General features: G+C 36.9%; 2 protein-coding genes across 3 annotated transcripts in view; both read right to left on the bottom strand.

The window, feature by feature from the left end:
- Positions 1–2,049, bottom strand: part of LOC132558354 (microtubule-associated tumor suppressor 1 homolog) — a 60,773-nt gene extending 58,724 nt beyond the window's left edge. For both annotated transcript variants that reach the window (XR_009554542.1, XM_060222901.1), the window contains exon 1: positions 1,950–2,049. The gene's annotated coding sequence lies outside the window, so the exon portion shown is untranslated. The remainder of the gene's footprint in view (positions 1–1,949) is intronic.
- LOC132558306 (uncharacterized) lies at positions 1,934–24,916 on the bottom strand. The gene is made up of 4 exons (XM_060222852.1): positions 24,781–24,916; positions 10,795–12,790; positions 8,598–8,741; positions 1,934–2,064 (listed from the first exon to the last, which is right to left on the bottom strand). The coding sequence occupies exons 1-4, from the start codon at positions 24,850–24,852 to the stop codon at positions 1,934–1,936; spliced, it is 2,343 nt and encodes a 780-aa protein (XP_060078835.1). The 5' UTR covers positions 24,853–24,916.
- Between the last annotated feature and the right edge of the window lie 712 nt (positions 24,917–25,628).

Below are 25,628 nucleotides of genomic sequence, written 5' to 3'. Positions count from 1 at the left end.
AAACACTGCAAAATAGCTGTATCAAGTTCTTTCTTCTTCTGTAGTAACAAAAGGTAAACAAAATTAATGACTTCTAGACTGAATACAAAATCCACAATTGACGATTGCCCATAGTTACCAAACTATGTCCCGAAAACACAACAGCAGATTGATAAAGAATTCAACAATAATTCTTAAAGCACATGTCCAGTTGACGATATACTGTATACTTCCATACTAATATTTTCTTCATCAATATATCTGTGAGTAGTGTCCAATGAAATGTGTTCATTACTGAGTTACTGCTTATAAAACACGAGGTTGTGTCAAAGCTGTACCCTTTCTGCGAAGTATTCTAAATAACAGTACGTAAACACAGCTAAATCCCACTATGAATGAATCGTATCAGTGATTTTTTTTTCACTTTTAAAAACACTTTAAGCACCTAGCTTCTGTGATTGCCAGTGACCTTTGTAATATTGTTTAACAGTAAAATCCAAGCTGTACAAATACTACAGCACAGCCTTTAAACCACGACAGACCCATTTCCTTTCTAATCGCCCTGAGGTATTGTCGTCCTAGGGAGTCAAGTAACTCCTGATTGTGTTAAGCACGGTACTGTCCGACAATCATTACAGGTAAAAACACAGGTAAAAACCCAGCTAAAAATGCAACAGGTATACAATCTGTGACACTAAGGTGCATCAGCATGATCTAAAGATCTGTTTAAGGTGCCGAGCTGTCGATTGAAACACACGTAAGCCATTGTGACCTTCTCTATAATCCAAGCATTAACTCACAACTCAAATTTTAATCTTCACAAATCTCTGCTGGTACTTTTAAATTGTTCAATTGTTGAATTCCATGGTTGGTACTTTAAGATTTAATTTGCATATGAGATGGTGACTGTGCTGGATGTTATATCTATTCCCATGAAATTTACTTCAAAGGATTATTTTCACACTTGCTCACGGTACAATCACGTTTAAATGTACCGTACTAAAATAAATTTATTTTAAAATCTAATACACATCCAGAGTTATATTTAGTTATGGCTATTTACCAACACATCAAAGTACTAACAAACCAGAATAATTTTGTTTACTAACAATTCTAATGTGTTTATAATTACCATAAAACTTGTTGGTATTGCCATAAAATTGTATGAGCATTGTAGGTAATTATATCTGTGATTAGATCTACAGTTAATTACTTCTATCATTAGGATATGACTGAGATTTACACGCATCATTGTTAGGTACTTCTCTTTATGGCGAATCTTACATTAACATTTCATTAACATAATAATGTGACATTATTAAGGAATCAAGCATTTAAATTGACTTTCCACATCAGATAATACTTACATAGAATGTGCAGAGGATTTGTTCAAAATCAAGACAATTCTAGACATCAATTTATGATAGAATTGTATTGATACAACACAATATTGGCAGGGGTTACAGTTATACAGTTTTCACCCATGGAATGTTTTATTAAGCAACCGCTGACCCAAAACTTCATAATTCAACCCCTAACAACTGATTAACACGAAATCCATTAATTACGCCCTCCCTATTAATTAACCCCTAACCTTTGACCTGACACTTTTAACTCCTATTTCTTACCCTCTATCAAACCTATTTTGTCCTCAGATCCTATAACTATGTTACCCTGACCCTATAGTTCTGACACTAGTCCAGACATCTGTTGATTCTTTCGGGATTTTTTCTCAAACAGGCCCAAAACCTCTATCCCTAACACTCTAAACTTTGACCTATGACCTTTACATTCTAAATCTGACCAATGGCTCTTGCAATACTACACTGACCTATGACTCCTGATTTTTCAATCTTGACATATGACCAAATTTGTCCTTACCTTGACCTTCTAACCCTAATCTATAACTATAAATTCCATCCCCGAATTTCCTTCTCCTTGAAATACTAATTCTTTAACATGATACATACAATTCGAGAATACCAGTGCTCTTCAGAGTGTCATCCTCTGGTACGATTGTTCCAGCATCACTGTATAGGTCAGAATCGCTGTCAATTCCCTGTGATCGTACAGTCCGTGTCACTCCTGAAAAGCAACATATCAAATATTTCAATAAACAGTAAGACTATGGTTAAAATTCTATTAAAGATTCTTAAAAATATTTAATGAAAATTCAAAAAGGTTTTATAATCACTCAAAATTTTGGTGAATGCTGGTTGATATTTATGAGTTACTTTACAGTGTGGTAAAAGCATGGCATTATCACTATACTTAAGTAAAATTTCATCAATGCTTCTTAAATTTCAGTGGCAACTTAGATCCAGCTCCTTTGAGATCAAAGCTGTAACAAATTATCAAACAGATGTGAACAGTGTAAACTACATCAGATCACCATGAACACCATTCCCGAGTAGAATGAAAAATATAAGGTGACCTTATTTTTTGTATTTAGTGACAAATCTGATTGGTTCAGCTTCTCAGACTTGATAGGGAAGTTATATTTTTTGTATCGAAATGAAACAGATCAGACAGGCATCAAGTGTTTTGTGACAACAACACCACAAATCAACAGTTTTAATGTTGTAAAAGGCGTGACTCACATCTTGTAATCAATGTTCAAGGAACAAACCAGTCGTGGGGACAATATGGGGGATTGGCGACTAGGGATGTATAATTCAGCCAAACATCATCAGTAGATAAGATAGTAGTGACAGGGGCAGGAACTAACGATGTCAGTCTATCATATACTGGAGACAGCCACTATCGGTGTCTGATCTACCAGATACTGGAGACAGCAACTAACAATGTCAGTCTACCATACACTGGAGACAGCAACTAACGATGTCAGTCTATCATATACTGGAGACAGCCACTATCGGTGTCTGATCTACCAGATACTGGAGACAGCAACTAACAATGTAAGTCTATCATACACTGGAGACAGCGACTAACAATGTCAGTCTACCATACACTGGAGACAGCAACTAACGATGTCAGTCTATCATATACTGGAGACAGCGACTAACAATGTCAGTCTATCATATACTGGAGACAGCAACTAACGATGTCAGTTTATCATATACTGGAGACAGCCACTAACAATGTCAGTCTATCATATACTGGAGACAGCCACTATCGGTGTCTGATCTACCAGATACTGGAGACAGCCACTAATGGTGTCTGATCTACCAGATACTGGAGACAGCCACTAATGGTGTCTGATCTACCAGATACTGGAGACAGTCACTATCGGTGTCTGATCTACCAGATACTGGAGACAGCAACTAACAATGTCAGTCTATCATATACTGGAGACAGCGACTAACAATGTCAGTCTATCATATACTGGAGACAGCGACTAACAATGTCAGTCTATCATATACTGGAGACAGCGACTAACAATGTCAGTCTATCATATACTGGAGACAGCGACTAACAATGTCAGTCTATCATATACTGGAGACAGCGACTAACAATGTCAGTCTATCATATACTGGGACAGAGACTAAAGTTGTCTGATCTACTAGATACTGGGATAGAGACTAAAGGTGTCTGATCTACCAGATACTGGGACAGAGACTAAAGGTGTCTGATCTACCAGATACTGGGACAGAGACTAAAGGTGTCTGATCTACCAGATACTGGGACAGAGACTAAAGGTGTCTGATCTACCAGATACTGGGACAGAGACTAAAGGTGTCTGATCTACCAGATACTGGGAATGAGACTAAAATTGTCTGATCTACCATATACTGGGACAGAGACTAAGGGTGTCTGCTCTACCAGATACTAGGACAGAGACTAAAGGTGTCTGATCTACCAGATACTAGGACAGAGACTAAAGGTGTCTGACCTACCAGATACTGGGACAGTGACTAACAATGTTTGACCTTTCAGCTACGCGGGACAGCAACTATTTGCCAGCATTTAATGAATGTGATATAGATTAAATTTGTATAACAATACAAAAGATAGAATCTTAATGCACATCCCAGTAATACACTGCTGGTGTACCTATTATATACCTACCACAAAAGAATTTCTTCATGTGAATAAAATCTAAAATAAAGATTTACATTTGCGACACCTGATTAAATCTTTGATGAAATCCATGGTTAAATTTCGTAAGAATTTTAAAATACACTGGCTTTAATGGAATTATCCATGCATTATTGTGGTAATGTACACGATTACTGAAAAAAGGTGATTAATTTACCTACGATATGGAGGATCAGATAATTAGCCAAGATAATGTTAATATCACGGTCTTTCTGTTTTATTATCACTGAAGTCTGCGGGATGAAACATCAAACGACTGAGTCTTCCCATACAGACCTATCTTTTATCTTACCTTATCTAAACTGATATGGCACTATCGTCTCTCCACTGATCACATATTCTGAGCCTAATTATGAAAATTTATATTCTACCCTAGAGAATCTCACCAGTAAACAGTATGTATTGCTAAAGGGCCACTAACTGAAAATATTACCATATCAACACAATATTATCTGTAAGTACAATGTGTGTCCTGTTGACTAACTCATATACAACATTTTATTGTTAAGTTTTATAGATCAAATCAAGGCAATGCTTGGTGTTTCCTTCCAGTTAAAAAACTTTGAAAGTCTTTCATCAGATAACATTAGGAAGGCTGTGTCTAGAGAAGAGACCAACAAACGGCTTCCTTCATTCCTATTCTGTTATCAAGTACTGGTAAAGTAAGTTAAGAAGGGATATTTATCACAGCAAACAAAACTAGAGGATATCTAATAAGAAAAAATATCAGACACTTATGAATTACATTTTTATTACTGAAGACACTGTAATATATTTTGTTTATTATATTTGCACAAGCAAAATTACTGGCATACTTAGGACAGTTATGAAAGGATGAAGCTGACAATGCTTTTCTGGGGCACTGCTCTCTCATTATAACTGGTATCCTGGTATGCATCAAAATGTAGACAGTTATTTTTTAAAAAAAACATTTAATTAACAGAAAAATTAACCTGTCACTTATTACTATTCAGCAGAAAATACAACAGTAAACTATCTATTGATGTCGACACAAATCCTCTTGAAATGTCTAGCTCCACTTTCATTTGGTTGGCGGTTTGGTTTGACCCTTAAAATAGGGTAGTTTGACCAGCATTGTTTGCTGACTTCCATGGAAATGAAAGTTTACTATAGAAGTGAACCCCCTTTAGGTTTCTGTTTTTTGGGTTATTTTTGTACCAGGCTTTATGATAGATCAATTTTATGAGATGATCTGTGTAGCTTTCTTTTAATTGGTGTCATTCTGCAAACTAGTAATTTTTAACAAGTGAAAGATAACACTTTAATCAATGTGATAGGACATCACATTTAAGCAGGGTCCTAACAATGATACCACATTTAGGCAGTCCTAACAATGACACTTCAGTTAGGCAGGGTCCTAACAATGACACCACATTTAGGCAGGATCCTAACAATGACACCTCAGTAAGGCAGGGTCCTAACAGTGACACCACATTTAGGCAGGATCCTAACAATGACACCACATTTAGGCAATCCTAACAATGACACCTCATTTAGGCAGTCCTAACAATGACACCACATTTAGGAAGTCCTAACAACGACATCTCAGTTAGGCAGGGTCCTAACAATGACACCTCAGTTAGGCAGGGTCCTAACAATGACACCACATTTAGGCAGGATCCTAACAATGACACCTCAGTAAGGCAGGGTCCTAACAATGACACCTCAGTTAGGCAGGATCCTAACAATGACACCTCAGTTAGGCAGGATCCTAACAATGACACCTCATTTAGGCAGTCCTAACAATGACATCTCATTTAGGCAGTCCTAACAATGACACCACATTTAGGCAGTCCTAACAACAACATTTCAGTTATGCAGGGTCCTAACAATGACACCACATTTAGGCAGTCCTAACAATGACATCTCAGTTAGGCAGGGTCCTAACAATGACACCTCATTTAGGCAGTCCTAACAATGACACCACATTTAGGCAGCCCTAACAATGACATCTCAGTTAGGCAGGGTCCTAACAATGACACCTCATTTAGGCAGTCCTAACAATGACACCTCATTTAGGCAGTCCTAACAATGACATCACATTTAGACAGGGTCCTACCAATGATACCACATTTAAGCAGTCCTAACAATGACACCTCATTAAGGCAGTCCTAACAATGACATCTCATTTAGGCAGTCCTAACAATGACATCACATTTAGACAGGGTCCTAACAATGATACCACATTTAGGCAGTCCTAACAATGACATCTCAGTTAGGCTGGGTCCTAACAATGACACCTCATTGAGGCTGTCCTAACAATGACACCACATTTAGGCAGTCCTAACGATGACATCTCAGTTAGGCAGGGTCCTAACAATGACACCTCATTGAGGCTGTCCTAACAATGACACTACATTTAGGCAGTCCTAACGATGACATCTCAGTTAGGCAGGGTCCTAACAATGACACCTCATTTAGGCAGTCCTAACAATGACACCTCATTTAGGCAGTCCTAACAATGACATCACATTTAGACAGGGTCCTAACAATGATACCACATTTAAGCAGTCCTAACAATGACACCTCATTAAGGCAGTCCTAACAATGACACCTCATTTAGGCAGTCCTAATAATGACATCACATTTAGACAGGGTCCTAACAATGATACCACATTTAAGCAGTCCTAACAATGACACCTCATTTAGGCAGTCCTAACAATGACACCTCAGTTAGGCAGTCCTAACAATGACATCTCAGTTAGGCAGTCCTAACAATGACACCTCAGTAAGGCAGGGTCCTAACAATGAGTTAGGCAGTAAGGCAGATCTAGTCCTCACATTTACACCTTAGTTAGGGAGATCTTGTTACAAACAGACCTTAGTTAGGCAGATCTAGTCCTCACATTTACACCTCAGTTAGGGAGATCTTGTTACAAACAGACCTTAGTTAGGCAGATCTAGTCCTCACATTTACACCTCAGTTAGGGAGATCTTGTTACAAACAGACCTTAGTTAGGCAGATCTAATTACAATCAGACCTGGGTTAATCAAGCTTTTGTAACAACTACATCTTGACATTTAGAATGGTTTTCTAATAATATCACCTCCTCAGATATGCAGGTTTCCTAACAAAACTCCAGCAAACTCGCTATATGCAGCACTGCAGTTATCTGGAATTATAGACAAGCTCAGATCTAAATGGTGAAAAGTGTCTTCTGTGTGAGTCAGTCAAAATCAATATATTTTTTTAAAGAAGAGCTGTTTTTATTCATCCTCAGTGAACTCAGCCTTAACATCTCACAACAGCAGCATTAACATCTTTTTCCCAATGTGCTAAATATGCTGTGAAGGCCAGTAAAAAGTGCATACTGGAGGTTATGACACCTTTAATCCCTGTACTTGTCCTGTATCAGCCTCTCTACCAATCAATAGACTGAGTCATAAGGCATCCCTGGGGATTGACAGACAAGGAAATGTCAAAAACCACTCAAATGACAAGTCTCTACAGCATTTTACACAACTGTTGTGTATAAATATCATATTGGAATGCACGGCAGTAACAACTGTTTTCAACTACTTCAAAATCAATGGACAAGGTCAGAAGGTATGTAAGGTAAAACAAATTCGACTAAGAGATGACGACACAGAGGACAAACAATATTAAGAAAAGCCACATCCAAGAACAGCAATCTTCAGTAACAATGAAATAAAGACTAAACCAACCCTGTTCAATTGATTATAACACAAAAATACATTGTGTACTTTTCAAATCAGGCACAAAAATGGACACTAAAAGGAAGACAAATGACAATATGAATAACGGGCAATATTAAGCCTACTAGAGACTTTGGTATATCTGTATACCAGCCAACAGACTGACAATGATTTTACAATCAGTGTATACATAGCTGTCTACATCTGGAGGACTAAATATGATCTAACTTTGACCTTCAAAGAATTGTATGACCTTCAAGACAACAATCTGTATACAAAAAAAAAACATTCAACATGCGAGACAAAAGACTTTTATACACACAAGATTACTCCTGCATTTACATCATTTGATAATGAATACACTCAATACAGTATTGTTTTTAAATAGGTAACAAAAACAACATGGTCGAACGAAATCCATCAAACAATTCACCTTTATACTGTTTTTATCCTGCAATATCCCCAGTCTGGTAATAAGCCTGCATGTCCTTATGTATTACTAGTAGATCAGCAATGCTATGTCTAGTGACAAGACCACCAGCTGACTTTAAGTAAGAAGTACTGTGTAAGGCCTCTTGACTTATTGTCCTGTAATAAGCCCACTCCCTGATTTTAATTAAGAAATGTGTTGGACCCCTAGGTCTAAGATAAACACAGTAGTTCTTTGGCTTATATAGGTTTCATATAGAAAATTGATGGATATACGATAAAAAAAAATCTATAATATCCATTTTTTCCCCCTTAAACACAAGTCATATGAAATCACAGCATGTATCTATGCTATTAATTTTAACCTTTCAGACATGTTATACAAAGTCACAGCACGTATCAGAGATAAAACAAGATATAACTTGTTGGTAACTCCTGACCATGTAACCTACCTGCTTGGTAATGTTTGAAGGTGTTGGCATATGCCTTGTCCAGTTCGGAGGCGCTGGAATGACTTTTCTGTTCCTCCCAGTGTACAGGTGATCCTGCTGTCCCAACTTCCAACTCTATATCAGTATCTGTATCAGGCACGTAACCTGCAAAAAATTTGTTTAAAGTGCCTAAATTTATTTAAAATTATGTCGTATTGGAAATTCTTATTGCGGCAAAATGATTAATACTTTTTTTTTTTGTTTAAGGAAGTATGCTCACAAGTTATCTTAGCAGTCTACAAAGTTGAAATAATTTATCAGCCGGGCGTGTAACTTTACATGACAGAATCAACAAAATTACTGAACATGTGTTTCAGGTACTGCTATATCAGACAAGACAAGCCTCTCTGTCATCACCCTTCCAGTCACAAACCTCATCCCCCTTCGAACTCCTCCCAGGATAATGGTCAGTTGTTAAATCTTGTTAGTACAGATACACAGACAGGTGTAATGACCTAAATCCACCACAACACTGACAACAATTGGTAACATTACCCATTAACATTCATATTCTACCTCTCGGCAAAATTATCTCATCCTTGACTAAGTCTTATAGGTATTGCTAGATACAACATCACACAAACAGCTTCACCTTACCTGGATAAACTGCCACTGTTTCACCTGATGAGTGGCTACTTAGCTACCTCTCACAGATAAGTCCATTTTTGTATATATATATCTTATGAATGAACATATGCAAGCATTTACTTGACTTGCATAACAATGCATAACTGTAACTATTTGAATTTTACTAACCACTATAAATAACTTACCACCTGTCCCCAAAAATATCTGGACTGATGAACGTGGCCCCGGCACAAATTTTATCTCTCGCAGATATTGTTACTTGTGTGTTATCTTATTACCACCGTGAAGTGATGAAAACTGTACATCTCCCAAAAGTTATCACATCAATGTAAAACTAGACCTTTTAAGTAATCAATTTACAAAAGTCTTCAAATGTATCTGGTAAATAGTGTTTTTTTCTTTAACGTGAAATTTCATGCTTGGAGGATTCTAAAAGAGTGCAGAAACATTATGCATTAATTACAGGTATAAATATGTGTACCTGAGCTTCAGGTGAAGGGCACAGGTGAGGAGCTACAAGTCACATATAGTAGCATAATAAATTGTTGCTATGTTTTTACATGTAATGTCAATGATACGATGATAGGAACACAAGTCTGCACGGCATTCCGGCTCCATCATATACATTATGTAGCCCACAATACACCCACACAAATGTTGTTTAAAACAGGTAATACAAACCACAAAGCTTTTAAGACATGGAAAAAGTGCTCAGAATACAGAATACTTAAAGTGATATAAGCCTTGAAACATGTTTGAAACTTGCATGAGAAGAAAACATTACAAATGACAATTTTAAAAGCTTCAACAAATCATAAAGAATCTCTTTAATATTTGTGACATATTTTGTAATGAATGTCTCATTGCCAAAATTAACACTGTCTTTACAAGGCTAAAAAACAGTGAATGACAACCCCAACCCCCATCCATCAACCCTTATAGTTTTTCTTTGATAGTCCAATTTCCAATTTTTTTTTTTCACTACCTTAATTTAAAATGCTTTCCTTTCCATCTGGTTTTTTCATTTATTTGCACAAATTTGGATTTTCTCAGTCACCGCCATTGTTTCAATGATTTAGGCTCTAAGCAACAATAACAAGTCGTAGAAGGATGAAACAGCCATATGATGTGCAGCTGAGTTCATTATTTGACTCTTTTGTGACTCTGCTCAGTTCTCTAACCAACTTTTTTGTACAATATAAAGATATATCAAGGCCCCATTGATGCTTTCATATGTTATGGAAAATTTTGTTTGGTTTAGACAGATCTGAATAATTCATTTGTGCCTACCTTTGAATATTCAGATAGATGTGCGAAGTTTGCTTTCCAAATTACTTTAAATAATGCATGAAGAAAGTTGGACTAATAGTCGAAAGTGATTAGTTTAAAATCCAACAGTCCTAGCTTGAATGCATAAAACAAATTATAATTCAGTTTTCACCATCAATTTCAATCACATCAGAAAAAAAACTCTCAAGTTCCTCAACAAAAACTTTAAATTCATTGACTATAGTCTAATAAAATTTACAGCAATCTGCATGGAAATATGACTAATAGAGAGTGAACCTACCTGTGTCTGCACTGGTGGTAGATATGAGAGAGAGTGGCCTCCCCTGTTTCAGATGCCCAGCCTCTAAGTCGGCTCTAAGCAGCGAATCATTCGAATGTCCATCTTGTAAATCATGTCCACCACTCACCGACCCTACACCTCTTATATTAGCAAGGCTAGAAATATGGTCAACATCCTCCAACACACTTTCCAAATTCTGAGATCGACGGAATTCACCTGAGTCAGCCATGTTTTGGGACCGTCTCATTTCACAAGAATCAGTCAATCCAATACCAGAATCAGTCATAGGCCGTTTGGATCTTTGAGAGAGTAACTGTTCTACTTCCACTGGTCCGCCACTCTTAATTAACTCTTCACCTGTAATTCCGACGTTTGGTATTAACGCTTCTTTTCCATCCTGATCTAATGTAGAAATTGAAAACGTAGAATTTTTCACATTTTGAATTTCAATGTTGACTTGTCGAACATTTTCCTCTTGTTCCACTTGGTTTTCACTGCCGTAAGATTCTCTGTCATCATTTTCACCATCTGATGCCTCTTGTCGCCAGTCAAGCGTATCCCCAGTATTTACAGGCAGCAGGTCTTTATGTTCAATCTCAAAAGTTGCAGCCAAACTCCTTTTTGACAGAGATTTTCTTGATCCATGTGAGAGAGATTCTTGTTCAGCATGTTTTGCTATCAGATCCTGTTGAGACAGTAATTTTTCTGGTGTTGAGGTCACGGCATGATCGAGAGAGAAAGTATCACTAAGGGAGGCAACTCTATCTGTTCTTTTTGACACACTAAATGTATGTTTGAGTTTTTCACTGTCAGTTAAGTTTCCATCTATACCAAGTAGGTCAGTACTGAAATCGGCACCATTGACGTCAACTAGACCAAGACTGGAATTACTACTATCCAAGTTATTGCGAGGCTGTGTGGCATCTTTTGCTGATACTGCCTCTAACACACCAGTATCCTTAGGAAGGTGTTGTGGGGAGCTGTTATTGCTTCCTGTGTCAAAGGTCAAATTGAAGTATTGCCTTCGGTCACTACACAGGCACTCTTTGGCATCAGTGCTAAGCGAATCGTCACCACTGGAGCTCTCTGTCAGAGGGCGATGGTGGTCGACCACGTCTGGGAGATTATCACTTAGAGTATAGGTTTTACTGAAATCTTTTACATCTTGTCTTCTTTGGGTTGATTTCTCCTCTTTACATATCAGCTCAATATCTGCTGCCACCTCTGTATAATTATACTCCTCGCTCCTGGAAGGGGCCACTTTAGAATATGCAGGCAGACGTGATCGTTTTGGCGAGGACTTAACATTTGTGAAATCCTCCTTGGTATAGGTGTCACTGAGACTCTTCTTGGCATTCAAGTCCCAGCATTGGTTATCACCGACTAACTTGGGTGAATTTCTTGCCCGAAGCTGTTCTTCTAAGTAACGGAGCTCTGTCTCATCTACAGTATCAGTAATGTCCTCGTTCTGCTCCTCAATGCATGATGGTATGGCAATTCTCTCCCGTGAACCTGTACGAGCGTAGGTTTTTGGCTGGGGAAGGAGTCTGCGTGAGAGTCGCTGTTGACTAGCTAAAGCCTGTTGGTAATCACTTTCGTACGCCTCATCAGCTCGACGATCCCCAACCTTAGTGACCTTTTCAACAGGAGCAAATATACCATGTCCTGGTCGACACCGAAAGTACCTCACACCCTGTACCTGTCCATCGTGTTTTCCTTCCGGTTCATCTAATTCGACCCCACAGAAGATGCCATCAGCCAGGTGAGTGCGTCCATAGTAGAGGACAGTGCCCTGTTTGATGCCTCCTATGTACACACGCTGACCAACATATAGTTCCTGGTGGGTGTCAACAGGCTGGTAGTGTGAGATTGTCCCCTGGTGGTCTGACAGCCCCGCCACTTTGGTGGAGGGAGCAGGAACTCCTCCGAAAGTCTTTGGACCAGGCAGAAATGACTTTCTTCTCCTGGGACTTCCCTCCAATCCAGACTGGTATGCCTGCAAGAATAAGGCAAAAACGTCACAAATTCATGTAATAAGGTCAAAATGTCACAAAATCATGTAATAAGGTCAAAAGGTCACAAGTTCATGTAATAAAAAGTGTCACAAAATCATGTAATAAGGTCAAAATGTCACAAAATCATGTAATAAGGTCAAAATGTCACAAATTCATGTAATAAGGTCAAAAGGTCACAAGTTCATGTAATAAGGTCAAAATGTCACAAAATCATGTAATAAGGTCAAAAAGTTATAAATCTTATAAAAGGGTCAAAATCATCACAAACTTCTATCACAGGTTAAAAAGGTCATGAATGTCTATAAAGGCCATAACGCTTCACTGGTACACACAATAGTTACGCAGTACCTGTGTTTCTGGAACATATATTTTTTCTGGTGATGAAGATGACAGGTCTTTGTTTTTATTATTTCCTATTATTCATAAAATCATTTAACAAACCATTAATTTTTTCGATATACACTAAAAGAGAATGCAGGTACTCGGAGGTCAATCTAACCCGTCTACTGCCAAGAACACTTTTATCCAGACTCCAAGGTAGTCTTAATGCAGAAGTTAAGAGAACCATTCAAACAAGGGTTTGTTAACCCATGCAGGATATCGTTCATTTTCACTCAGTCTTCAATTTATCCTTAAACAATACAGCTTCAAGAAAAATTTTTAGTCTGGCTTTTATTTTTCTGTTGACAAAAAATTGTAAAAGGTTTATCGACAATCGACTTACTTAGGAATAAAATCCAAGTTCAATACAAGTTCAAATTCCAACTACCAAACAAATCACTGAAATATTATTTAATTTAAAAACAAAAAGAAAACAAAATCTTTATCACTATGACTCATGATCATAATTAACTTGTCAAATATAAACTTGAATGTGAACACAATACTAACTTAGTCATCACATTACATAATCTTTTCTCCTTACATCCTATATATAGAATTGGATTTGTTTTGATCTCTGAGAAAAAAAACCCATATAACTACTTCTGGCAACTTTTCATATATTAAATTGCTACTCAGCTTCAAACATGACTTGATAAAGATGTGCACATGTCACTGTTTTTATGAGTAGATGAAACGGCGGGTCAGTCCAGTGATGTTCTATAGAAGTGAGACTCAGTTGGGACTACATCAGTCTTGAAGCATAAATATTGATTACTTGCTTCTACAAGTGGACATTTTTACTGGAATGTTGGCAGGAATTGCTTATAAACACACATTTCTGGTATCCTAAATATTTTACACATCGATAGATTAAAAAATAGTTTCAAGTTTGGTAAAACATCAAACAGCACTAAATTATAGATCAAGCTTTTTCAGTTTCCCTGAATCTTCAATAAATATTAACAGGGATAAAATAATTCTAAATTGATCAGTGAATTTGATGTTGATACTTGAACTGTCCAAGTATACAGAACTTGCTAGCAGCACTGTTCAATCCTATGTATCTACGTCACATGGTTAAGTGTTTTCATTAAATATTCATCCCTGTATACTGTTGATGCCCATTAACTATCAGTGTACTGTACAGCTGATGTTCTATGGGGATTTAATTCCTCTACATGTAACAGTTTACCACTTATCTCTGAAGCTCGAGGCAATCACCAGGAAAACTATTTTGTCTGCTTGCAAAGAATATATATCCAGCACAGGAACACTGGACATAGATCAGGAAGAGAAAGGCTTTATTTTGCTTTGATGGAAATGAGTTCAATCATTAGTGGCATAGCCTTAAAATAACTACATTTCAGGATTAGAATTCAACCAATAGAAGACATTAAGTTTGACATTAAACAATGTCAACAAATTGAAAAATATGAAACTATTTCATATCCAATAACATCTGATAATATTGATGTAAAATTCAAACAACGTTCTGCCTCTTAAACAATTACAGACCAATAAATAGACAAGAAGATGAAGTCTAACAAAAACCTAACAAACCAACCCACCAGCCATTGGAGGAACAAATAGCAAAGTACTAAAGATTCAGCATATCGCAACAAGGGCAGGAAACCGTCTTAGGAAATGTTGTTCAGAAAAAGTCTCATTGGGAAAGGTTGCTATCAGAAACAGTATCCATGGAGAAGGTTGCCATCAGAAACAGTATCCATGGAGAAGGTTACCATCAGAAACAGTATCCATGGAGAAGGTTGCCATCAGAAACAGTATCCATAGAGAAGGTTGCCATCAAAAGTCTCCATGGAAAAGGAGGCCATCAAAGAGAGTATATATAGAAAAGGTTGGAAAGGCTACTGAGGCACTATATGCATATGAAAGATGGTTATTTAACACATGTAGTGTCCATGAAAGCAATGATTTACAGGCAAGATATATCAATTTACTTCTCTCATATCATATCCAGCTCATTTTCATGTCATTTGCAAGTAAGAACTTACCAACAGTGAATAAACAGCACAATTAGAATTAAAGCATAAGAAATATAGTCACACATACAGTTGTGAACTTTAGAAACATCTGTGTCATTATAACTATCACTCAGACAATGACCTAATCATCAATCCTTACAGCTGGTAGTTGTAGGCTATTTATTGATTTCTAATGTCTGAATGAACACCAGGATATTGTGAACATATTAACCTGGATAGCTACCAATTACATGCTTATTTCTATATTGTGAATGGTTTGTAATGTTTTTCACAGTCATTTTTTTCATGAGAGATGATACCAAATTTATATACAGCAAAATCTGTAATTTTTGTGGGTGTTTTATTTTCGTTAATCTTTTTAGTTCTCTTAATCAAATGTGTTGTTGATCCGATTACTGAAGTTTGGTTATTTACAAGGGGTGCTATTTTACAATATTTCCAAGGATGAAATGAAACTGCTAAAAAAAAGAAACCCTGAAAATCAAATTACCTGGTAATAAAAAAAAAATCACACATCAATTTTGAGAAAAAAAATGTCCTTTTTTAATCAAAGTTTTGATAAAACTGTAATAATTTTCACTAACAGTACCTAACAGTAATTTCTTTGATAGACTCTTTATTTCTTATTAAAATCAGGAAAATTCAGTCCAATAGAATACCTGTTTTTTTTTCAAATTCTCATGATTTTACACACAATTGAACAAACTTTTATCTCATGCAGATTCACCAATCTACTCTGATCAAATATCTGGTCATAACACCCTTCAAAATCACTGGCAAAAGGATATAATTTTGGGGTCATCATACAAGTAAAAGTGCTTTGTCATAAAACTTTATCATATTCTGTTAGGTTTACATATCAAAATGATCATCTATGTACAGAAACATCAAAGGACACTAGTATTTATCACAACACAGCAGCTACTAGGTCTTGGTGTCCATTATCAGGAAATCTAACAAAACTGAATAGGTGTCTTTGTCTGATTGTACCTTACCAATTCAAATCCATATGATTCAAAGAACAATCACCAAAATAAACTTATATATCAAAGAGCACAGAATTTAGAAAACCAACACAAACTCATTTCAATTCATCCTCTTCCATAGGGTTTTTGTTTCGGTTAAGTTAAAACATAGACAAGCTTATAAAAAGATGCGGTCATCAATGTTAACTTTATCATGCAACAGAAAGCTTTAGGCTAATATCCTATGGAAATAAAAGGATTATGGCAAAATGGTGCTGACTCAGTATGTACACAAACCCATTACAAGCCATACCAATTCAGTCAGGAATCAATGAAATGGTGAACAGATATGCTAAACAGTAAATATTGATATCTGGTAAGTGTAAAGTCTACTATTCTGCACTGTAGACACATCAAGTCTAGCATCTCAATAGGTACCTGGGACCTTTTCATGAAAATAAAGTTTGTTCTTTTAAGAAAAAATTAGCAATAATTGAGAATTATGCTGAAGTCTTATCAGTTTTGTTAGTGTTCAACTGAAACAGTACAATCACCAACCGATATTGATGTTGCTATGCAGGCATCCAACTGAATCAGACACTAGTAAGCAGCCGATGTCCTTATCAACTGCTGTTCGATAAAATCTTATGCTTTATTCATTGTCCTGTAATAAGCCCACCCCTGATATTGAGTAAGCAGTAACATGTTACCCCATGAGCTTATTGCAGGAACAAGTACATAAAAAAGCAAGTACTAAGAAAATCTAATGCAATTTTCTAAGGGGGCATAAAATTCTACTAGAAGTATACACAACCATAATCAGGAAATGATGCATATCTGTAGATCAATGCTGCTACAGGAAGTCCACTCAAACAAATTTCTACTGGAGAGAAAAGGAGAAATTGAAGGAAAGTCCCCCGAACGTTTGGTGTCTGATGTTTAATCCTATAAATAACATCATCAAACAGCACATATTAGTTGACAATAGCCTTTGAATGAGATTTTAATGTCATTGTATATAACAACCAGAAGAGTCCACTATCACCCAGTGGAGACCTGATTGGTTAAACCTCTCAACATTCCTCAGTCTATAAATTTATGATGTAACTATTCTTCATTCCTGTCTAATTAACATTGACATCTCGGACCGTTTCATCACATGGCTAACACGCCTAATTTATTTACCACTTCATAATCCACTTAAATGGGCCACAAGTGTCATCAGCAGACATTTATATACAGTCCTTGTAAACAGTTAAGTGACAAACAAATCTATTGAAGAATACATCTTTACCCGATTCCTACAACCAACAAAACGCTACAAAGATTTGAACATGCCGTCCCGTCGTGCTAAAACACTAAGACTTCTGTGAGGAGTGTCTGGGTGTGTACCTATCTGGAGTCAATAGACCTGGTATTGACATATATTTACCCACCTGTACAAGTAGAGCACACAAAGTTATGTTTGTTTATACTTTAAATGACAGAGTATACAGTTCCAATATACACACAATAAACGTCAATATGTAATCAAATCCTTGATTGTTCCAAGTGTAAATTACCTGGATTCATTTCTACATAGGTACACCTTAATAACAGGTGTATTACGCGCTAATAACAGGGGAATTAAATAAGTATGACACCTGTCTGGATTCCTGATCTAGAGTTACTTACCATGATTGGGTTTCGAGGTGTCTCTAAAATCCACTTATCAACAGGGAGTAAACACTATCAGTGTGTGAGATCACAAACACAATCCAATGACACAATCCCTTATCTGTGTGAAGGCTTCAACTCTAATCTTCATTTCTTCCTAATATCACATAATTATTAATATCAAAATAGACTATCAATATCATCCAAACTGCAAAGCAAACACTGTATTTGTACATTCACTGGTATAGATTTTGAATGAGCCACGTCCATCAAAATCAATTTCTGAGTTCTTGTCCTGCCTGCAGGCTGATTGGCTGTGCCTGTCTCAGGGTTTTTTAGTTGTCCCTATTTTTTCACCATTGGTAACATCTTAACTCTGTGTACCTGGGCAGAAAGTGATCACCTATGTTCCAGAATGACATCATGCTGTTGCAAGCCTCTTGTTGACTCTGGTTATACAGATAATATGAAAACACACCAACACACCACAGTATTGATTGAAAGGCTCAAATCAATACGAATAAAATATGAAGGAGCTTGTGCGATACCGCGCAGTCCAACACTACCACGGTAACCAGTCTCTGTATAGTCTGATCACCAATCACGGGCCAAAGAAGCAAATATTGGAAACGGCACCGCGCTCGATATACACAGGCTGCGCACGATGTCAATCGATCGGTATCTCATTTAGCCTTGTTTCTTACCATTGCTGCATGGAATTGTGAATAGGAGTTTGGCATTGAAGAACACTTCCTTGAGTTAAAGATACGGAAATTCTACCTGCATATTCAATGTCACCAAATTATAAATTCTAGTTAATGGGGAAACATCATTTCTGAACTGAAATAACAATACAAACACATGCCACGCTTTGTTTGATTTTTAAAATTTTTCTAACAAACCTCAGCCAGCAATGACTCATATGATTGGGAGCAGTGTATTTGATGGTGGGCGTGGGTTCAACAACTGTTGCCTTAAGGCCCTAAACTGTCTTCTACATGAATTAAATTGAATTCAATCCTAGATTGAAGCATTTGATCTACAATATACTTGTATCAATTTAAAAAATGAAAGCTTGTTAACATATAGTGAGTTACTTCCCCTTTGTCAATGCTGATGACTTCGGTTTGTGTGATGGTATGAAGAGACTGACTCATATGAAAAGTCTTGACAATTATCAACAAGAGATCCCAGAGGGATCTTGGCGCCCACCATTTGAGGATCTGTTTTCAGTTCTTGAAGATTTGTTTATTTTTTTTTGTGTGTTACAGGTGTTGTAAATGTTCATGAACTGGTCTTCATTGAATGTACTCAATGATGGCACAAGATATTTTTATTAAGCACCTTTTCTCAAATATCATTTGAAAAAGATCCCAAAGTATTATTAGATAGCAGTCAGTTACAGGTGGATAATGGACAATATGCGTGTGTTGTATTACTGTCGACATCCAAGATGGCTGCCTGTGGGCCACCTTCATTTCAAATCAGTCCTAAAAAGGTACAATGCACAACTAGGGACCAAGGGGAAACTGCATATGAAATTTGAGAAAGATCCATCCAGTACTTTTCCAGAAATAGCAGTAACAAACTTTTACTTCCAAAATACAAGATGGCCACCTGTCGGCCATCTTGAATGCGAATCAGTTCAAAAAAAGGTACAATGCACAACTAGGGACCAAGGGGAACCTGCATATGAAATTTGAGAAAGATCCATCCAGTACTTTTCCAGAAATAGCGTTAACAAGAATTGTTTACGGACGGGACGGTCGGACGGACGGACGAACGACGGACCACGGACGCAGGGCGATTTGAATAACCCACCATCTATTAGATAGTGGGCTAATAAGATCTGCTAAAACTGAATTATGACTTGGTTAATATCATAACGAATTGTGTTGAGAAAAACTATCCATCCACCCCTGAAATACTGAAATGGCTTGTCATGTTCCATAACTTATTCATATCGCCAATGACAGAAGTTGGAACAGCATCATGGCAACTGTATAGTCATGGTCAATCACAAACAACTGGACAGTCAAGGTCAATCACAAACAACTAAACAGTCAAGGTCAATCACAAAACAACTAGACAGTCAAGGTCAATCACAAAACAACTAGACAGTCAAGGTCAATCAAATACCATAAGGCTTCTTTATGGAAGTTTATAGGACAACATAAGCAATGAAATACTAGTAGATGACAATGTTATTGATTTAGTAGAAAAATATGGAAGCCTTACCCAATAATCATATAAAACTTCAATGAACTCATCCTCTGAGTCAAGCTCCATACTCAAAATATCCATAACAGTCAGGCATTTGAATAGGCCTCTGGACACAGTAAGTGACCACTTCTTGAACACTGGTAATTTTCAACATTTCTCTAGGACACAATTTTTCAACAGTGCCTATGACTTTGGTACTCATAAATTTTTTGACAGCATATTTGATTGACTTTATCCAATACTGTATTTCCACTAGTCACTTTTCAATCATACACCTGGTTTACAATCATTAAATGAACAACTTCAACATAAAGACAGGTCCATGTCCACCAGTACAATAAAGGTCAGTTTTTGATGCTTTCGATTGCATGCCTTCAAAAAGTGCAGACTCACAGCTTTCTGGAAATTTCCCTGTAACCTCTGACAAAGCCCCTTATTTACCAGAGGACTGCCTTTACTGTAGCACCACAGAAGTACAGGTTACACATTATCTGTCAGGTATACATTGGCAGTGTTCCCATCAAGGCCACATACTCTACATACCCATAGTACTCTCTCTCTCTACCACAGCATTTAACACTATTGTACCTACAGATTATATAATGATTCAAAGAACACCTCTTCTGATACATATTATAGTGTGCATTATTTGATAGAAGGTACTGTCCTAATACATGAGCCCCTACCTAGATATCAAAAAGGTCCTGTGTCTCTACATATCAGTTCAATACAAGGCTGTGTCTCTACAAATCAGTACTATACAAAAAGGCCTTGTCTCTACACACCATTACAAGGCCCTGAGTCTCTACACATCAGTACAAGGCCCTGTGTCTCTACACACCAGTACAAGGCCCTGTGTCTCTACACACCAGTACAAGGCCCTGTGTCTCTACACACCAGTACAAGGCCCTGTGTCTCTACACACCAGTACAAGGCCCTGTGTCTCTAAACATCAGAACAAGGCCCTGTGTCTCTACACACCAGTGCAAGGCCCTATGTCTCTACACATCAGAACAAGGCCCTGTGTCTCTACACATCTGTGACCTTATGGACATTGTATTTTCAGTAAGACTTAATTCTATTAATTTCTATTTGTTTTGGTATTACCACTTAGTGTTTCTTGATAGATAATACTCAGCTTGAGATGGTTTTAATGTTATATTTGCATAATCATCTGTTGGAAGTTTTCTCATAAACTCTCTCATTACCTGTTAAACCTGCCAAATGAAGCATTAAATGGGACTTTAAGGATGAATACAAGGAAAAGGCAGAGAGCTTTCTGCCATGGAAACTGAAAATAACGATAATCCAGACAAACAGGCACAAAAAAAGACTCAGCAGACACGGAACAGATTTTCATCACATTAACACAAACTTTATCAAATTAAGGGAGCACTTTGATTGAAGATAGCAAAATTAATCGGAAGTGCTAGACTCACAGTAAAACACTTGTAAAAGTGACTTTTGACCCAAGATGGATGACATTTCCATGTCATGGTGACTGTTGCCAGGCAACCGTTGTCAGTAATGTAATAAGCTTTCTATTGATTCAGATCATGTGACAGCACTCTTGTCTTGCAGCGATGCAAACTTGTGAATAGTGCTATAATACGATCTTGCCTCCAATACACTGAGAATGGTAATGGAGACCATTATAATATATCTATAATGGAAAGTAAACAAGTCCTGCGTCTGATTTATACCTACACTGTAAATGAGGTATTACTTAGGCTGTCTTCAGACATTGCAGAATATACTAATATCTTCACACATTACAATGACTGGTCCATGATATCCTCAGCGATAACATTGAACTATTTCAGTATATCACATGTAAACTTGAAGGCTACTCATGATACAAAAAACCCTACTGTATATGCCATTCTACAATGGGAGTTTTCCGGGTTAGATATTGAACACATGATCTGATGTCATGTAGTCTTGCACACTCCAATGTTTTAACTTAGAAATAGAAATAATTATTCTTTGTTTTACTGCTACCAAAGGGAGACAAGCCATTACACAAAGTGCTAAATGGGTTACAGAATTTCATAATCTGATCTTTATATGACACATATATTTTGACATTACAAAATAACAATACCTTTTTATCTAGTTGTGTGGTTTTCTGAATATAATCTCATGCAGTTGTTATATATATCTTCAGTACACTTCTGAAGTAAGCATTACCTTTCTATTTTTGTAACCTCAAAAACACATTAGGTCATTTTTCACAAGTGCTGACAGACATTTTTTGTTACAAAGTTGTATTACTACTTTCTATCCCAGTTGTAGATAAGTCACTGTTAAAGAATGCTGACAGAAATAGGCCTGGACAACATACTGTATAACATAGAGCCAGGGAAGGTCAGTACATTACCACAGAACCTAACCAAAACCTATCACAGCTCCTGATTTACAATAATTGTCTATCTCTGCTACTAAGATGTGGAGTGTCAAGTACAATCATTGTAGAAAAAAGTGACAGAAGTTGATCCAGATACAAGGCAGCAGTGTAACGAGACAAGCATTGTATACATATCACAGCAATACAAAGGGTCTATAGGGCCTGTATCACTGGTAAGAGACAATATCACAGCAATCCAAAGGGACAAGCATTGTAAACATATCACAGCAATAAATACAAAGGGCCTATAGGGCCTGTATCACTGGTAAGAGACAATATCACAGCAATCCAAAGGGCCAAGCATTGTAAACATATCACAGCAATCCAAAGGGACAAGCATTGTAAACATATCACAGCAATACAAAGGGCCTAAAGGGGCTGTATCACAGGTAAGAGACAATATCACAGCAATCCAAAGAGCATGTAGGGCCTGTATCATTGGTATTAGAAAGATAGTATCATACCAATCAAAATGGCTTATCAGGCCTGTATCACTGGTATTAAGCAGACTGTATAAAAGCAATCCAAATGGCCTACAGGGCCTGTAATACTGTTATGATGTAATACAGCATTGTAACCATATTACAGTGATTGAAAGGACTTACAGAGTCTACAAGGTCTACATTGGAAAAATGTAATTCTACTACACAGTTATTTAATTTCATGGGCTAATATAATGCAGTTGTCCTAAGTTTTGGCTTGATTTTTGCACATGCCTATTAGCTGGATTCCATGTATATAGGTAAAATAGCCGTCTCACTATCTTTATTGACCCTGAATATAGTAAAATTAAATTTCCAGCAAATATTACCAACTATACAGCAGAATATTGAGACAATATGTAATCAAAAGGGTCCACAGGGCCTGTACCTCTAGAGTAATGTAATACAGTATCAAGACCATAATACAGTAATTCAAGGGGCCAACAGAGCCACAGAAAAGCTAACACTAAAAGAAAGTGATGTTTGGAAATTGTTTATCCTGGCTTATAAACATACCTAACAAAGTTGTGATATGTATAGATATCATGATTGAGGGTTAGGGAGTCTGTTTCCAACACCTGGTGTGGGATCAAGGAGAGGTGGCATTCTAAATGATATGTAGGAATATCTACACATTTATACACAGATATGACTGGTGCCCACCTAATATAGCTTACATCAAAACCACAGGTTTTCTCCTCACAGTCTTCTCTTCCCTACTGTCATGTGTGTGACATCTGCCTCACCATCCATAGCTGAGCTTGTGTGTGCTACCACACATATAAATATTCATATCTCTGTCTGATGTGCTGTCCTGAATACAGATTGCTATGCATTTATCAACAAACACCATTTGTCATACATAACATTCCATGGTGTTACAGTGATTATTACTTACTGACAACTCCAACTTGTAATCGCTTCATGTTCAAGGAAATGAAGTGATTGAATCTAATACATTTTCCAGTGATGTGAATTTTTTTGTCATAATTCACAGTTTATGGTCCCCACAATTTCAACTAAAATAACTTTATATGTATTCAGCCTTACAACCATTGATCTATTTATATCACAAACAGTATTTCTGAAAGTCTTTCATAGCTATTCATTCAATTTTCAGAGAGACTTAATGCAGGTAATAATTAGGAAACGGTTTATGTTTCCTAAAATTTGAAGAACAACTTTGATCTTGAGGTTATAAAGATTGGAGTGAACTTGTTACCATACCTTGCAAACATTCTAATAGATAAAGTTCCACAGAACTAGAAAATCCTACAATATTTACATTTCAGCAATCATTGCATGCTATATGAATACTTTATTCCCTTTTAATAATATCCTGCTTTTCCTATGATATATTTGCTATGTAACACTAGTCATTTCCCCTCCTCATTCCATTTTAAAATCCCATCCGTAACTACTTCCACTCTGTTCTGCCATCTTCCACAATAATGTTTTCTATAATCAGAGGAGCTGAGCCGTGGCAGCAGCTGAAAGTAATGCCACCTAACATTAACTACAGAACCTTATAACACACTCCATTCGTAATCACTGAATCAACAGCTGATAATTGGCCCTGATAAGGCTACTTGAACACTTTAGTTCCATTTAACTTCCTACATGGGTTATTATAGCACCTGTTTAATTAACTTTACAACACTGATACAGGCACAAGTGTCACCTCTCTCAACTAGCCTGGGGCATCAGATTCGATCACAACTTCACAGCAAACAGTCAGATCATCCAATATGTTACACTACCATACCTTTTGTCTATTTATCACAAAAAAAATTTCGACTCCTCAATCTTCCCTATCAGTATTTCACTGTCAGCAACACAACACCCTACCTCATCATTCAGCTCTGAATTTGAAATGGCCACTTCATCAATCTGCTCTGTGTTGATATCCTCCTCCAGCATCTATACTGTATCAATTCTCACTCATCAGGAAGATCTTGTCAAATCTCAATCACAGAAGGTGCATCTCTTATCCTGTACTGTGTATATCCTGGACTTGTGATAACTACAGGGTAGATAAGACAGTCTGGTCCACCTCGATCATCATATAGATGTGATATATCCCCAAATAACCCATACATAGCTTTCTGTCTCTGTTACTCAGTATTATCTAAATATCACTCATTCACTACTTTTTACATTTCAGATATCCAGCAGTGTTTCTGTTTGTGTTTGTACATCCACTCAATCCCTTTTACAGTTCCTACTGTTCCACAGGTTGAAATTGTTCATTCCATCTCCTGAGCTGTGGACCCACCAACCATGATAATCCCGAATGAAAAGAAGCATTATTGTAGCATTCAATAAGAAGGTGAGTGTGGATTGTTTCTTACATGTATTCTAATACAGGTGTTGTCAGGTGTAAGCTTTCTGCCCTGATTAGCTGTGATTGTAAAACAGAGGGTATATAATACACCAAGCCAACTCATCCCTGAAGTAACGCTGTGATAACATGAGTATGAAAATTGGTGGACCGACTAAACATTCCAACTCATACTTATTGTTAGCACTACAAAGCTTTGATGTTTATGATCAAATATACATTGACAGGTATTTTAATTCTATGTATAAAACAACACAAAATTGACAAAAGGTCATTGATACTATCAGCAATATAGATTTTAACAAAAGAGTATAACCACTGTTTATAAAGTTAGAGAACTTTTAAATTTTTCAAA

The sequence above is a fragment of the Ylistrum balloti genome, unplaced genomic scaffold (assembly GCF_031769215.1).
Source record: "Ylistrum balloti isolate Yb309-2 unplaced genomic scaffold, AGI_CSIRO_Ybal_v1 Utg370780, whole genome shotgun sequence".
NCBI lineage: Eukaryota > Metazoa > Mollusca > Bivalvia > Pectinida > Pectinidae > Ylistrum > Ylistrum balloti.
The sequence above is the reverse complement of the archived record's forward strand: the minus strand, read 5'-3'. Positions and strand labels throughout refer to the sequence as shown.

Excerpts from the sequence above, each read along its gene's own strand:
- LOC132558306 (XM_060222852.1), bottom strand. The coding sequence starts at position 24,852 with ATGCTGGAGGAGGATATCAACACAGAGCAGATTGATGAAGTGGCCATT. Across the intron at positions 12,791-24,780 it reads ATTCAGAGCTGAATGATGAG|GCATACCAGTCTGGATTGGA; the intron begins GTAGGGTGTTGT and ends TTATTCTTGCAG. Across the intron at positions 8,742-10,794 it reads TACCACCAGTGCAGACACAG|GTTACGTGCCTGATACAGAT; the intron begins GTAGGTTCACTC and ends AATTTTTTGCAG.